Source organism: Mauremys mutica, chromosome 1, assembly GCF_020497125.1.
Source record: "Mauremys mutica isolate MM-2020 ecotype Southern chromosome 1, ASM2049712v1, whole genome shotgun sequence".
Lineage (NCBI taxonomy): Eukaryota > Metazoa > Chordata > Testudines > Geoemydidae > Mauremys > Mauremys mutica.
In genome coordinates, this window is record NC_059072.1 from 64,393,447 (window position 1) to 64,409,191 (window position 15,745).

General features: G+C 40.1%; 1 protein-coding gene across 5 annotated transcripts in view; it reads right to left on the reverse strand.

The window, feature by feature from the left end:
* GRIP1 (glutamate receptor interacting protein 1) overlaps positions 1-15,745 on the reverse strand; it is a 564,392-nt gene that overhangs the window by 11,135 nt on the left and 537,512 nt on the right. For all 5 annotated transcript variants that reach the window (XM_044978400.1, XM_044978377.1, XM_044978391.1 and 2 more), the window contains exons 20-22: positions 15,229-15,385; positions 9,015-9,126; positions 6,207-6,440 (exon numbers count right to left, since the gene is read on the reverse strand). In XM_044978400.1, the coding sequence (XP_044834335.1) occupies positions 6,207-6,440; positions 9,015-9,126; positions 15,229-15,385 (503 nt within the window). The remainder of the gene's footprint in view (positions 1-6,206; positions 6,441-9,014; positions 9,127-15,228; positions 15,386-15,745) is intronic.

The following is a 15,745-nucleotide window of genomic DNA, read 5'->3' on the forward strand; positions in this document are numbered from 1 at the left end:
TCTGTCCCCCCAAAACCTTCCCCTCCCTGGGCAGCCTTGAGAGGCTTTTTCACCAAGTTCCTGGTGAACACCGATCCAACCCCTTCGATCTTAACACAAGGAGAATTTAACCATCCCCCCTCCCTTCTCCCACCAATTCCTGGTGAGTCCAGATCCAATCCCCTTGGATCTTAACACAAGGAAAAAATCAATCAGGCTCTTAAAAAGAAAGCTTTTAATTAAAGAAAGAAAGGTAAAAATTATCTCTGTAAAATCAGGATGGAAAATACTTTACAGGGTAATCAGATTCATATAGCCCAGAGGAACTCCCTCTAGCCTTAGGTTCAAAGTTACAGCAAACAGAGGTAAAATCCTCTCAGCAAAAAGGAACATTTACAAGTTGAGAAAACAAAAATAAGACTAAACACGCCTTGCCTGGCTATTACTTACTAGTTTGAAACATGAGACTGATTCAGAAAGATTTGGAGAGCCTGGATTGATGTCTGGTCCCTCTTAGTCCCAAGAGCGAACAACCCCCAAACAAAGAGCACAAACAAAAGACTTCCCTCCACCAAGATTTGAAAGTATCTTGTCCCCTTATTGGTCCTCTGGTCAGGTGTCAGCCAAGTTTACTGAGCTTCTTAACCCTTTACAGGTAAAAGAGACATTAACCCTTAACTATCTGTTTATGACACTGGCTTATCTGAAAGGTGCACTATTGTAGATAATGAATATATCACCTAAGCTATTTTGTATTATTTAAGGGAGTAATTTTGATCATAACTGTTTGGAAGTTTTGGCCTCAGTGGAAGATTCATTAGACTTTTAAAATTGCATCAGTAGATCAAGAAAACATAAAATCTGAGATGGAAACATATAGGAAACTAAATATTCACAAATTTTAAGTAGAAACTTATGAAGTCGTGAGTCTTTAAAGAAGCATCTTTTTCTATTTTTTCCCTCGGAGCTCTGGGAAAATATCTGGATTTTAATTTTTTACATCTAGAGCAAATTAGTCAGCCATTCAAATTTCTTGCTTGTAATTTTAGGCAGATGACTATTGAAAATGAGAAAGTTGAAAATTACCTGATGATTGTTAAATTCTTTTGCTGTCAAAGGGACTAGAATAGAGTTGTGTGAAACTTTTTTTAAAAAAGAGTCCCCTGCGGTTTATAGAAAAATGAATCCACATACTTATCTAGTCAGTCAAGGGATTAATTATACTTGGGTGCTGATGTAGCAATACATTATCCAGCTTAATTAAGAAGTGTTTACCATCTAAATTTTTTTTTAAAAGAGCTGGAATGACAGTGTTTAGATTCTGATGTGGTTTTCTCATTTAATTTTAATCAATTGCTTAAGGGAACCTCATTGCATGAAAACAATAATACAATGTAGTTGTGTATAATTGGTAATGAGGTTTACATTTTTACGACCTTGATCTTTTTTTACACACTCACAAGCAGAGGATAGAGGTTGTTTTTGTGACCTCATTCAGAACCTTGCAGGGTGAGGCCCTGATTCGGCTGGCCCGTAGGCACTATCCCAATATATATGTTAAAAAATAATTCTTCTTAACCTGGTGTTTTCTTTTTCCTGACTTAACAGTGACAAAACCACATATGCATGGCTAAGCAGTATAATTAAAACAAATGCCTGTCAGCTTACTAGGAAGTCTGCAGTGTTATGCAAGTCAGTCATTCAGTTTTATATTAACTTACTGATAGGTGCCCCCGCTGGGAAGGGCAACCTATTTGGTTAGCTATAGATAACCTACTCAAAGCTGTATCTCTAGTCATACCCATTCGGGCTTCCAGTCTAAATAGTTTTAGCCACTCCACTTCATGGTCCTCCTCCATCTGCATCATAACTGGATTAGAGTTTTTTTGCATGTGTGTTATAGCAGTGGGCTTTTTCATCAGTACAGTACTACGTTCTTATTATTTTACAAGTGAATTGACTAAGCTCTGGTCTACATGGGAGGAGGGGGATCAATCTAAGTTACGCAACTTCAGCTACGTCAATAATATAACTGAAATTGACGTACTTAGATCGGCGTACCGTGGTGTCTTCACTGCGGTGAGTCGACTGCTGCCGCTCCCCCGTCGACTCTGCCTGCGTCTCTCGCAGCGCTGTAATACAGGAGTTGACGGGAGAGGGCTCGGGGGTCGATTTATCACCTCTAAACTAGACGCGATAAATCGATCCCTGCTGGAGCAATCATTGCCTGCCGATCTGGCGGGTAGTGCAGACATACCCTAAGAGTCCAGTTCTATTAGCATCATTACCATTACAAAATGGCAAACCCAATGCATGAGACCTCTGTCTGCTAATCCTGTTTTGGATTGAAGTTAAGATGTGAGCCCTGATTCAACAAGGTAGACGCACATGGCCCTTTATGGCTCTGATTCCGCAAGGTACTTAGAATGTGAGTAGTCCCATTAAACTCAATGCAAATATTCTTGTGCTTAAGTTCAGCACATGCTAGGCACCTTGATGGATCAGAGACTTAATGGGCTGTGTCTAAGCTCCCTCAAAGACTGCCTGTCCAATCACAATTTTCCAAAACAGATATGGTTTCCCAAGTGTACGCAGCTGGCCCAGACTCAGACTCTTGCCTGCAGTGGGTAGAGCATTTTCAGTGATAAGATCCTTGCTGTAGAATACTCAGAAGGCTTTTCTCTGCCACAGCTTGTTCAGATCCAAATACAAGAACCACCTTTTTACCGCCTCCCAATAACAACATCAACCCACAACTAGAGTTGGTGAAAGCTAAAGAGAAAACGAACACACATCCCTCGCTCTGCCTCTAATATGTATATGAAAATATTGCCAGTTAGGGAACACTCAGTGCCATCTTTAATTATTGCCTAGGAAGCATCGGGGTAGAAAAGCTCAATATGGCTCATTCCTCCAGATCCTAATTCTTATGTCTTCAATCTAATTATAGACATTTTTCCATTCATAGATCTCCTGCTCTGTTCCCAGCTTACTTGGCATGATAACTCCTGGATCAGCTTCAGTTCCTTTTTGTTGAAGGAAATGAACCATCAGGAAGACTATGAACCTTATTTAATTTGACTTGAAAAACTCCAACTACAGCCTTATGTAAATACACAAGGCAAAGATTGTTGTTCTATTTTCTCTTTCAACATTCTTCCATTGAACAGTTTAAGTACAGCTTAGTTCAGGGCTGACTTGTACTCTCCCCCCCTCTTCTTTATTCATAAGTGACAGTGGGGGGAAAAAGTAGAGCAATACTTAAACTCCCATCAAAACAAAAGCAACACTGTTGTGATTATAACAAAAGTGGTTTTTTTCCCCTAGTAATGTTTTGTTTTATCGCACTGCTGCATAGCAAAGCCAATAAATATCATCAGTGAAAGCCACTGGTTCTGTGTGGAGAATCATTCCTATAATTCTTCTATTTACCCTCATCATGGTTTGATTAATATATATGGGCAGGAATAGTGAATTTAATTTTGCTACCTAGCACACGATATTGTGTGTGTGTCTTACTACCGTGTTTTTCAAGCCCGACAGAGAAAAACTCTCCCTGGGGAATTTGCATCTTCTGTTGCAATCCGGAACTTTGAGATAAAATATCTCAAATTTTAAAATAACCACTTGGCTGCCTTTTTCCTTTTGTTACCTCATGGTACTTTACAGTAGGTTCTTGAGCCAAAGGATTTTACCATTAAAAATATAAATGGCCTCCCCCCTTTTTTAAACTGCCTAGTAATGCCACAAACCTCTGAAACACAGCAAGTATTGCCTACAAAAACACCTGTTGCTACAGAGTATTCATGTCAAACATCTTTATGCCAGATGCTATTTTGTGCTGGAATCCAGCACTTTTGGCTATTGTGCTACGTTCCAATCCTTTGGTGTCCCCTCCCCCCTTTTAAAAGCTGAGACTGTTTCTAGTATATTTTTCTCTCAATGGTATAAATAAAAAAAGTGATCAGTACCTAGGATCACTGAACTAATGGGTACAATCATGGCAGAAAGAGAAAACAGCAGGTTCATTGCTACATCAGATGAAATAAATGGAACCAGATTAAGAGAACTGAGAAAATTAATGATTTACAAAGACAAGTGTGACAAAATAAAAAAAAAAGGATAGCACGTGATGTGAAGACTAAGGCTTTCACTGAGCCCTCATTGACTTGGGTGGACTAGATTGCAGGATCCGGTCCTTTGAAGTTTTTACAAAAATACACGATAAACATTTTAGTAAGGGGATTGACTTGTAAATTTTGAGAGGGGGTGAGGTGAGGAAATCTTGACAGAAGAGGTAGATAGTACTAAGGAACTCAACAACTTTATTTCTGTGCAGAGTGGAAACACATTCAGTTATTCTATCTCCTTTCAGAAAATGTAACAGAATTATATCAATAAAAAAAGAATAGAAAAAAATAGCAGCTGAAGAGAGAGAAGGATGAAGGACAGGGACTTAGAGGTAGCAAATGGAATTAAACACCCAATAGCAGAAATCTGACTCAGCAGCATGATAAAACAAATTCGTTGTTGAAAAGAAGGAAAGGCAGGTTTTTATTCTCTACAGAAGAAAACAGCCTTTTTGCTTGATAGGAAAAGACTTTAAGGACCCCTCCAAGGTACCTGTATTCTCTGTCTCACATTAACGGGACAGATGAAAATTCTTGAAGACTGTGCTTTTTACAAGTCCACCAATCATTTCACATCAAACTGAGAATCAAATGATTTCTGGAATGAGCATGTACTAAGCTAACTGATCCCACTGATTGATTACAGTGGCAATTAAGTCCTCTTCCAAATAACAGATCCACTTGCAGCTGCTATCTGGGAACATTTAATTTGGTACATGCTAGGACTGTGAGGGACATGAAGATTCAGTACAGGAATAGAAACCTGCAGGATTGTGTGCAGAGACACAAATCAAGATGTGCAAATTCTCTCTGAGATTTGAGGCTGATGGCTTTTAACTTCTCATGAGGAATTCCTCCATAAACTGGCTCCTTCCATCAAGGGAGACCCCTCCCTCCTTACCTTAAATGTCTCCTGAGGGAAGGGGGAATGCAGGAGAGTCACTAGATTCCCATCAAAGTTTCACAAACTTCTGGAAATACTGGTTGCAGTTCATAGACGCATCATACTTAAGGTTCAATAGAGCAGACTTGAAGTTTATTATAAATATTTTGCACAGCTTTACCGAAGACTGCCTTCAGCTGCACAGTCACCTTTCTGCCACAGAGCATGTCTATGAATGCCTGTCCCCAGGAAATGAAAAGCAAACCTGTTTTATATAAACCACATTTCCTAGACTTTTGCGAACTTAACACCATTAATTTGGGCTTGAATGGGGACTGGGAGTGGCTGGCTCATTACAGAAGCAATTTTTCCTCTCTTAGTATTGACACCTACTCATTAATTACTGGGAGTAGACCACATCCACCCTGACTGAACTGGCCCTGTCAACACTAGTTCTCCACTAGTGAGGTAACTCCCTTCTCTTCAGGTGCCAGTATATTTATGCCTGTATGCAACTTTCACTCCATGCATCTGAAGAACTGGGTTTTTACCCACAAAAGCTTATGCCCAAATAAATCTGTTCGCCTTTAAGGTGCCACTGGACTCCTTATTGTTTTTGTTGATACAGACTAACACTTCTGACACTATTTCCTAGACTGAAGATTATTTTAGTCCTCTCACAGAAAAGGGATCCCAATGTGTTGAGTGGCAACTGTGAATGTTTAACCTCTGTCCTATGGATTTCAAGTTGGTCTATCAAGTACATGGTAGCCTATGTTAATTTGAAGAAGGAAACAACTAAAGCAATGTAATATGTTGCAAAGCAACTATGGGAGCCACAAGCCATTGTGCATAGTTTTCTAAAGAAATATATTTTCTGCAAATTAAACTTCGTTGTCTTAATAAATACATTATGCAGAGATGAATTATCACTCTTGTCAAATCAAATTATTAGCAGATTCTCCTTGGAAAAGAGCAATATCCACTGAGGATATGGTTTAAAAGCAAACAGCAAATGACAATGCATCTTACTCAATTTGTTCCCCCATAAAAATATATCATGAGTGTGTTTGCAAGAAATAATTTACACAGCCCCAAAAGCCTGTCTATGGGATCATTATGAAAAGTACTTAATATATCACACATAATTAGATTCCCTATGCTGCATTCATTAATCCAAAGCAAGGATTACTGCTAAAATAAAAATTACAGACCTTGTGTAACTCAACGGGCGTTGGTGACATGATTTCTTTCATTTCTTGTTTAATTTTTCTCAAAACCACAGACTTTCTCCCCACGTCTGATGGCAGCGTGTTACTGCGGGCAGTCTGGCTGTAATGTGGCCTCACATTGCTTCTTTCCTGGAAACTGGCTTGTCTTCCCAGTTGGCTGCGAGGCTGTGGATTTTCATGATTCAAGCTCATTGTACTTCCTGACATAATTGTTGCCTACAGCATTAACAAACAGTTTTTAAAAAAACAATTATAACTTGGATTAAAAAAAGGGTTACTTCATAACACTAAGCACAATTCTCTAATCTCTTGTCAAAACAAAATCACTTCAAGGCACAGCAAAAGGCAGGATAGACATACAAACTGGTTGTAAATCACTAAAAAAAGCCGAACCATGAGCAAAAGGTTTTCAGATGACATTTGAAACCAAAATGCCAAAGAAAGCATTAAAACTGCTATTTTTATGAAGCCAAATGCCCTGAACAGTACAACTCTTTACTTACACTGAAGATATTTTTAAAATGAAATGACAGCCAAATTCTGGAACATTAGCTTTCCCTAGAACTTGAACAAAAGAAGGCATTTACTATAGTGTCATATGCCGATTTCAAGGAAAAATACTTGAGCTAGCAAAGTGTGAAGGCAACCCTACAACCAGCACTGCCTTTGATGGTGACTAGACACTGCCACAGAACAGCAGATCATTTAGAGTAGCTGCTTGAGAAGAACCCAAAAATAATAATGATGCTGTAGCAGTAACTTTCTGAAATACCACCGGCATATGTGAAGAGATACAAAGCTCTGTCTCTTGCATCAATTTCATTTTCTCAGGAACAGGAACCTTCTCGTTGTAATATTGCTGTGGATGCAAAGGGTGAACACCTGGATCCACTGAAGTCAAAGGCAAAACTCCCACTTCATCCCTAGGGTAGAATAGCTTAATACAGACAAGTATCAATATAGAGGAGGAATTGTTTCCTCTGTGTTGTGGAATGTAAAAATCTAATCAGATGCCCTTAAACATTCAGTTTTACTTTGGGGGTAAAGGTTGTAACCACTGCCAGGGCAGGGATTTTGATGAGGAAGGGAAGAAGCAGCAGAAAGGTCACAACTCAAGGGGACAGAGGATGCAGACAGCCCTTCCCAAATATGGGGACTGGAAAAGAAAATCAGATATGTTTTTGATTAGAACCACTGGTTCTGGTGATGGATTCTGTGCTGCCCATGTTCCCATCAGCACCAGCACTGCCTTAATTATGTGACAGTACTATGGTTGTAACAGCTTCCCAACATATTAAGTGTGACTTATGATGCTCCCTTGTGAAACAGCAGCTGCAAGAGGACTTGATAAAGTGTATTTCACCTTGCTGTTTGGTTGACGACCTTGAAATGAGCAGCAAGAAGGGAGTCCTAATGAAGGAAGTAGGGCTGATACTTTAAAAACAGACACAGCCCATCTTAGCCTTCTGATGCAATAAGACATCTTGTCATCCATTGGGAATACTACTTCTATAATTTTATGTGGACAGATGTCTGTTCAGAGTTGTGCTGGCCATACAATTACATATAGTGATAGCAGTAAAGCACTCAACTACAGTTTTGATTTTTAATTTTTAAACCCATAAATTGATGATAAATACTGTAAGAACATCAATTTGTTGAAATATCCATTCCGGTTATCTATTTCCATACCCCTTTTACTGTGCTCTGAATAATGAAAATCACAAGAGAACCCTGTGGTACCATGCCATAGATAACCACAGAATTAAATTAAACTGACATTAACTTTTCTCTTAATTTCTCTGTCTTGCAATTACAAGTATTTCAGAATCACATTAAAGTAACCATACATGCAATACGGAAGCCATAAATCTGAGCATGTACAATCATTTAGAACTGCAAAAGTTTCACCCAGTTATGCCATTCACATTCCTTGTGGTTGCTAATAGACTTCATATGACATAAAAATGAAAATGAGATTTTGCCAGTTTTGGAGCTCAGGAAATTGAAAAGAACATAAAAGAACATATTTTTAGGATTTTCCATTTGACAGCTTTAAAACTGTCAGTATATTCTTAATAGTTCTGATTAAAGAACTTACAGAAAATGTATTGAAAATACACAGTTATTGTTTCCTCCTACCTCCCCCAAAATCAAAGTTATAATGGACTTCAGATTTGCAATTAACTTCAGGATGCAATGTCAAAATTTGTTGTATACAACAACTTTTCTTTACTGTGAACATTTCTTGTGCTGTTTTTGTTCACAAGGTGACAGATTCCTGTTAAAAACATTTTAGATGATGTTTTTCTTTTATGTTCATCTTAATCAAAGTAAGTTACAGACCAGAGGCAAATTATAACATGCCAAGAAAAACTTCACGAAGCGGCTCTAAGGAGTGGGATGCGCCGCTGCTGGAAACTTCTGGCCACTTCAAAATTCTGCGCAAAATGCTGCACGTGTTAGCAGAGCGCACAGCAGAAGCTACAAGACAGGAAGCTTTGGGGTGATCATGTTTATCTACTTTCAGCTGCATAATATAACAGAAAATAGCTTTATTTGGGGCAGGGGAGGCAGCTGCACAAGCAAAAATATAAACATAAAGGGTAGGTACCAAGAGAGTCATGTTTCTCAAATACAGACGCCTGTCAGCCTTGTCCTGTGGAAAGGGGTTAAAGCTTTTAAATGAATTGGTGTGATTAATGCAAACAAAGAAAAAAGAAGAAGAGAACAGAAAATGAATGTAAGACAAAGAAAAATGTTATCTCTCTATTAAAAAGACTGCACTACCTCGAGTTCCCTCAGAATTCCTGACTGGCCACAGGTCTCTAAATCCTCCAGTGCCTGAGACCAGAAGTTTTCCTCCTGGTCAGTTTCACTGTTGTCGTGGGCACCTGAAAAGCTGGGTTCACAAAGAGAAGTTCAGTCAAATGTACAAACACCACACAGGCTTCACTTTGCAGTGCATTAGTCAGACAAGTGTCTTGTCACACACAGCAGCTACAACAACAGAATGTCAGTGTTATGCTGAGAGATACCGCTGACTGCTTGGATCACAAACCTCTGAGATTGGATGTTAATGCACCTTTTAATGAACATAACTGTCAGGAAAAGTTAAATAGAAACCCCCTTACTTAAGACAAAAGGGGGTTGTGAATCTGCCCAGGAGTTTGGACTGAGTGGTGGAAGGCTTTTGCTGAGCATTTTTTGTGGTTGTTTTTTTTTGGAGGTGGGGTGGGGACGGACAGGGGACAGACATCTACTCTGCTTTGTGGACCTGATCTGAGAGACTTGGTGTTTTCAAGCCCACGCTTGAGCGTCCACACTGCATTGTAAACTTGGACTTACAATTGCTAGACCCAGATCTCACAGTTGTGCTAACGCATCCCTACTGCGCTACCCAGACCTTCAGACTCAGGTCTGTGGCTTGAGCTATGTCAACATTGCAAAATGACAGAGCTTAGACATGAGTCACAGTTCTGACCCACCCCCTTAGCAGAGTCCCAGGACCTGGGGTCTTAAGTACTTGCTGACTTGAGCAGACTGATTTCTGTGTGGACAGAAGGGGAGCTTAGGCTCAAATAGAAGTCAGAGCTCAGGCTTAGTGTGCAGTGTAGACACACCCTACAAGAGAAGGGGGAAACACACAAAAGAGAGAGAGCAGCAGAGGCAAAATGCAAGGAAGCCAAGTAGGAGCCTGTCAGCACATTGTGACCCTGGAAAAAGCTAGAGAGAGCTTTTGGGTCTGGTATTGGGTAAAGAGGCTTGGGACTGTCAGTTAAGAAACTGCTCCTTTTATTCTTGGTTCCTCCTATGTTCAGAGAAACAGGACTTTGTGCATTCTTTGAAAATAGACAAGACGACTGCACCAGCAAGAATACCAGACTCCATCCATTTCTACTTCCAATTGGAACATCCCCAGGGCTCCGAACGCTGACTAGCTGTTTAGATTAAAAAGGGGAAGCATTACAGTAAGAACGTGAAAGTAGGTAGGATACAAAAAGTACAGGTGATAGCCAGTCCCCATACATAGGCAATTACTAGCAGCTGACTGGTTGCAGAAGAGGTGGATTTTGAGCAGTGTTTTATAAGGGGAATGAGAAGTAGATTCTAAGAACAATCTAATGTAAATTTCCTTCTGTAATAACTGGGACATCTTAATGAAAGTTAGTGAACCAGGCATCATTACAGTTCATAGCTGATCAGTGCAATGAAATATTTGTAATTAGGCTTTTCCACCCACACATTTCCCTTGTGGTATGCAAAGAGGGCCCTCCTGTCTGCAAATAATGTCTCGCAAGCTTATCTAGTCCAAGAAGGAACCCTGACACTTTCAGCTGTCTCCTTCATTCTATGCTACATTTATCATAATCAATTTAACCCCATCCCTGCCTCCATCAGAGCAACCGCTGCAATTGCTGTATGCAAACCACAGCCTGCAGGGTGTAGATGCTCTTTCAGGACTTCAGTGCTATTTCACAGACTTAGGACTTGATCCGGCAAAGTGCTTCAGCATGTGCTTAAGCCCCAATGAAATCTATTCCCAGGACCATTCTTATTGTTAAGGATTTATGCTTTGTTTCATAAAAGTGCTGAAGTCTTGTTACCAACTTTCTCCTGCAAGAGAGTTTTGATAAAAACAACCAATTTACTGCAGAAACACAATACAGAGTGACACCAGCACAGCATTGTAAAGGGCTAGCAGTAGGCTGGATGGACAAGAAGCTTAGAAGAAGTGAGCATGTGCACACATACACAGGCAGCACCATTATGGTGGTATTTCTGTGCTTCCTTGATAAATAGCATATTGCCAAACTAGTGTTATTAGTACTCCATTAACATAATAGTGTTTAATACCACAAACATTATAGCTTGAAATGCTTCACATACGTGGCATCTCTGCTTCAAGGATGCTTTCTTACAACCACCATCAGTTAGGCAGACTGTGGTTGGCCAGTTCAAGCAAATGTGTCTCCTTTCACAATGTCTTTCCATAGAGCGCCAGTGTCTATGCTAAGATATTGCTCAGCACTGGTGAGGATATCTGCTCAGATACAGATGCGATTACTCCCGGTAACTCCGAAAGGCCTTTTCAAATGCTGTTTCAGACGAGTCTTTGAGCTTAAAAATTGTGTTTTTCCTACCATTCTGAGCACTTGCGTTTAATTACCAGCACTGATTTCAAACAGCCAAATATATCCAATATAGTATCTTACTAATACAATATATGTAATCCATATCTAATCCAGTATTTTACTAGTGCAGTGAGTCCTGACCTTTTTTGACTTGAGCCCCCATTAGGGTGACCAGACAGCAAGTGTGAAAAATTGGGACTGGGGTGGAGGGTAATAGGAGCCTATATAAGAAAAAGCCCCAAATATCGGGACTATCCCTATAAAACTGGGACATCTGGTCACCCTAGCCTCCATTGCATAGATCAGTGTCTGAGCTCCCTTACTGCTGGGTCTCAATGCCATTCCCTGCCTAGAGCATTTGCTACATTTTGCCTGTTTTCTCCCCATTTCTCTCTCTACTGTCACTTTTTGTCTTTACTTTCCCTTATTCTGCTTTTTATTTCAATAATTTCTCTCCTTTTTTCTGGTTTCACTCGCTATTGTTCAGTCTGGGGTTTGCTCTTTTCCCTTCCGCTTCCACCACCTCTTTCCCCTAGTTCTCACCCTCTCTCTCGCCATGCTCCCTTAGCTACCTCCCTGGTCTTTCTGCTGTAGTTTACTCTGAGTGCTTTCCTTGACTTGCCCCTAATGCTCCCACTTCTTTCAGTTGCCAAATATTCTCTCTCCTCTCTGCAGCTGCACTACACAACACAAAGCAGGCAGAAAAAAGTACTTTTTAGTGTTACTCAGGGGAGGGACAAACTTAGCTGGAGGCAGTGGCAGAGAGGGGCTAGAGCCCTATCCTTTCCTCTGATTGGCTGGAAGGATGGGCAAGTCCCTCAGAAGAATCTGGAGCTCCATTTAGGAATCCCATCAGTAGTGGTATAGTCCATCTTCTAGATACTGTCTTCATATAATCTTTATTTTTATTTGTGCTGCATGTCTCAGAGGATTTTCCCATTGGTAAATAGGAAATAGCTTTTGTATGAAGTATATTTCTATTGATTTTGCTTTTAAAGGACAGCTGGAAAATATGATGTTTATTTTCAACAAATTATATGATATTTTTTATTACCCAGATTCCTTGTTGATATCTGATGAAATTTTTCAGCTTGGTATTTAACTGGTCCCCAAACAGTAGATTTATCAAACCCACGATTATATCTGGTCTGAGAAACAAAGGATGAGTTTGAACGGAGGCTAAATGTGCTTCTTTTGGTAAAACAAAGCTATTACTTTAAAAACAACTGGGAGCATATAGCAAGGATGGATGGATTCCTTTACTAATTTTTTACACTAGTAATCTCAGTAGTCAGTGTTCAAGAAGTCTGGTCTTCTGTTTGCTCACACATCACAGTAGAGTCAATGTCTTGCTTTTTCATTTTTTCAGAGCACTAATATGGAATTAACTGTCTGTGAAGAATTAAAATCCCTTCACTAACAGGACTGGATATTTTACTACCTGGCTAGTAGAAGGGTGAAGAAAGGTATTTCCATAGTTTAATGCCACTTCTCACGTCTGGAACAGCTTCAGTTAGAACAGATGAAATCTAACTATTAACAATTCCAAGTCCTATTAGAAGCCAATTCAACACCTTCAGTCATTTGAGTCTCGGTATGTAGAATATTAAGGCCCAGATTCTCAATCACTCAATGAAACTGAGGAAATCAATAGGAGTGAGATGCCTAAATATCTTCAAGGATCTGGGCCTAAATCTCCACATCTACTAGAGTACACTTGTTGCATCCTTCTGGTTAAGTATCAAGAGGCAACCTCAATCCATCTAGTAATGGAAAACTTGGATATTTTCATCATAAGGTGTTTGAGGTGGAAGGAAATCAATAAGAATGAAGTTTTATTGGGTTAATCAGCTCTATTTAAGATATGGATGAACTGCTCTCCTCACATCTGGCTTTTTTCAGCTAGGTAAAACAAAGGAATAATGATCTCCTGAAAGTTATGAAAGGAGGAATTAATCTTGGTTATGAATGGTTCCAGAGTATTGATCACTACTTTGTCCTAATGGAAGATATAGTATGGCTCAGATCTTCCAAGAGCAGAGATTTTTATGGAAAGGATTAGATGCCATCAGTTTGAATGGATGGGTCATGAGATGTGATGGTTGGAGGCCTTGCCCCAAATCTAGGCCTTGCAGTAAGAAATCTAGAAGAGCTGGCGTGCCTGTTTTCCTGGGCTTGTTCTATCTCTCTTGAACCAACAGGAGAACTTTGTCCAAACTCTTATTCAGTTCAGGAGGGTAAAAGGCCTGCATGAGGCTATAAGAATCTCTATTACTTTGGATGAGTATCCTTTCTTGTTTAGGCCTTGCCACTCAGGATGTCAGGCTCAGGTAGTCTGCATTGGGATGAGAAGTGTGCTCTGGAAGATCCTGTCGCCTAGGTAAAAGCAGCTAAGACCCCTGCAACAGTTCCACTAAGACTGAGGGCTACAGCCTTTGGAGTGATGAGCATTTCTATTCTTTCCTCCTTTTGTATCCACCCTTCCTTGTGGTTGAAGATGGAGGAAAGCCTGGAGTTGCTAATTCATCTGCTCCCAGTGATTCTTGGTTCTCTTTCCTTGTGAAAGAAGGCTTCACATTTCAGCTGGATGTGTGTAGGTCCACCTGAAGCTGGCCTAGCTCACTGGATATTAGCTGGATTACTACTGGGTTCAGGGGCCATTCCAAAAATGGTTTATCTGATGGGGTTTAGCTAGTTTGCTTTTATGCTCAGTGTGGACTTCCCTGCTGGAGACTACCAGGAAAGAATCTGCATCATACCACTGTTTAGACTTGAGCTTCTTGTGTGTCCTTGCTGTTTTATGTGTTGTATTGAACCAAGCCATGATCATTCTTCAGATAATCCTGGAAGCCCCAAAGAACCAACGTTCTTGCTCTCATCTCTAGGGAGTTGACCGTGTCACCTTTCTGACCTTGACCACATTTCCTGTGTACTGTTTTGCCCAGGTGTGCTACCGAAGCTGAAGGGTTGACATTTGTGGTCAGGACTTGGAGTCTAGATTATAAAGGGAGAATCCTGTTATGGGGTACCATGCCTTCTCCAGCTGAGGGACTGAACCTCTTTGGATAGTATGTTCCCTTCTGTTATATCTCCTGCATGGAATGGTTCCAGAGTGCCTGGAACTTTCATATGTCCTGACCTATGAAGTAATCTCTGTGTATGAGACCAGAAAACCTTGGTGTTGCAGGTAAAGATAGATGGATAATGCTCTGTTCTGTAACACCATGGAGACCAGTGTCTGGATCCTGTTAAACTTTTCCTGAATTGAGAAGACTTTAGCTTTCCTTGTGTCCTTCTCAAGTCCTATGAGAAAAAATCCTTTGAGGAGAGATAAGGGAACGCTTCTTTAATGAACCTATGTGCCTGAAGTACAGAGTGTGTCCTCTGGACAACTTCCTGCAATGTCCCTGGGACAGCGTTCTGTATGTCATTTAAGAATGGGCATTATTGAGTCCTTAGATTGAACCCCAGGAATGAAGGAGCTGATAGAACTTCTTGTTTCTTTTCCTGTTTTTGGCTTTTTTGGTTGCCTTCTGGAGGGGCTTCTTTCCATCTGAAGCCTACCAAGGGAAAAGCACCTCATGGGTTTTTTTCTTTGACATTAACACCTAATGCTATGTCTTTTATGCACAGAAACTCATGTTACTTACAAACCTTGCTTTCAGCTTCGTAGCCTTTTATGAATGTCACTGATCTATCCTTATAAATCTCATACAGCATGAAGTGGCATCTTAGAAAGGAGAAGCTAAAAAGCTGGGTTATTAAAGGTATTTTCATTCAAGAAGATCAGTGCTCATTTTTTTAAAGAAAAATCACTGCTATTTTGCTTCAGTTGTAAATCTCACATTACAACTTAGCATGTGACTTACCCACTTGCTGTTGGTCTGTCCCATTCATCATCACTCAGTCCTGTGTCATGAAATGGGTGGTTTTGTGGTCTATTGGGAGGGGACAAATTGTCTCTTTGCTTAGGACTCCTCCATTCATATGCATTGAAGTTGTATCCTGAAGCCTGATAGGTGGGACCTACAAAATTAATCATATACTTTGGACTCTATAGATGCTCAAATGACTGAAAATGCATATATTTAATAGGTAGATGTTCAAAAACTTTTACCCATAATTTGTGGGCACACAACTGCTGGTAATTTTTTGTGGGTACAATTAGATACTTAGACGTCTAAGTTGTACTCACAATTAATTGTGAGCAAAAAGAGAGGTCCCTTAAAACCAGCTGAAACCAGATGTTAAATACCTGCAATACAAATGAAGCCGATTGTCCTAGATTGTGTCTCTGCCCCCCGCCCTCTCACTCCAGGGCTGTTCATCTAGTATCTTTGATAAGTATCACATTTTCTTGAATTTACAAGAAAAACAGGAAAAAAG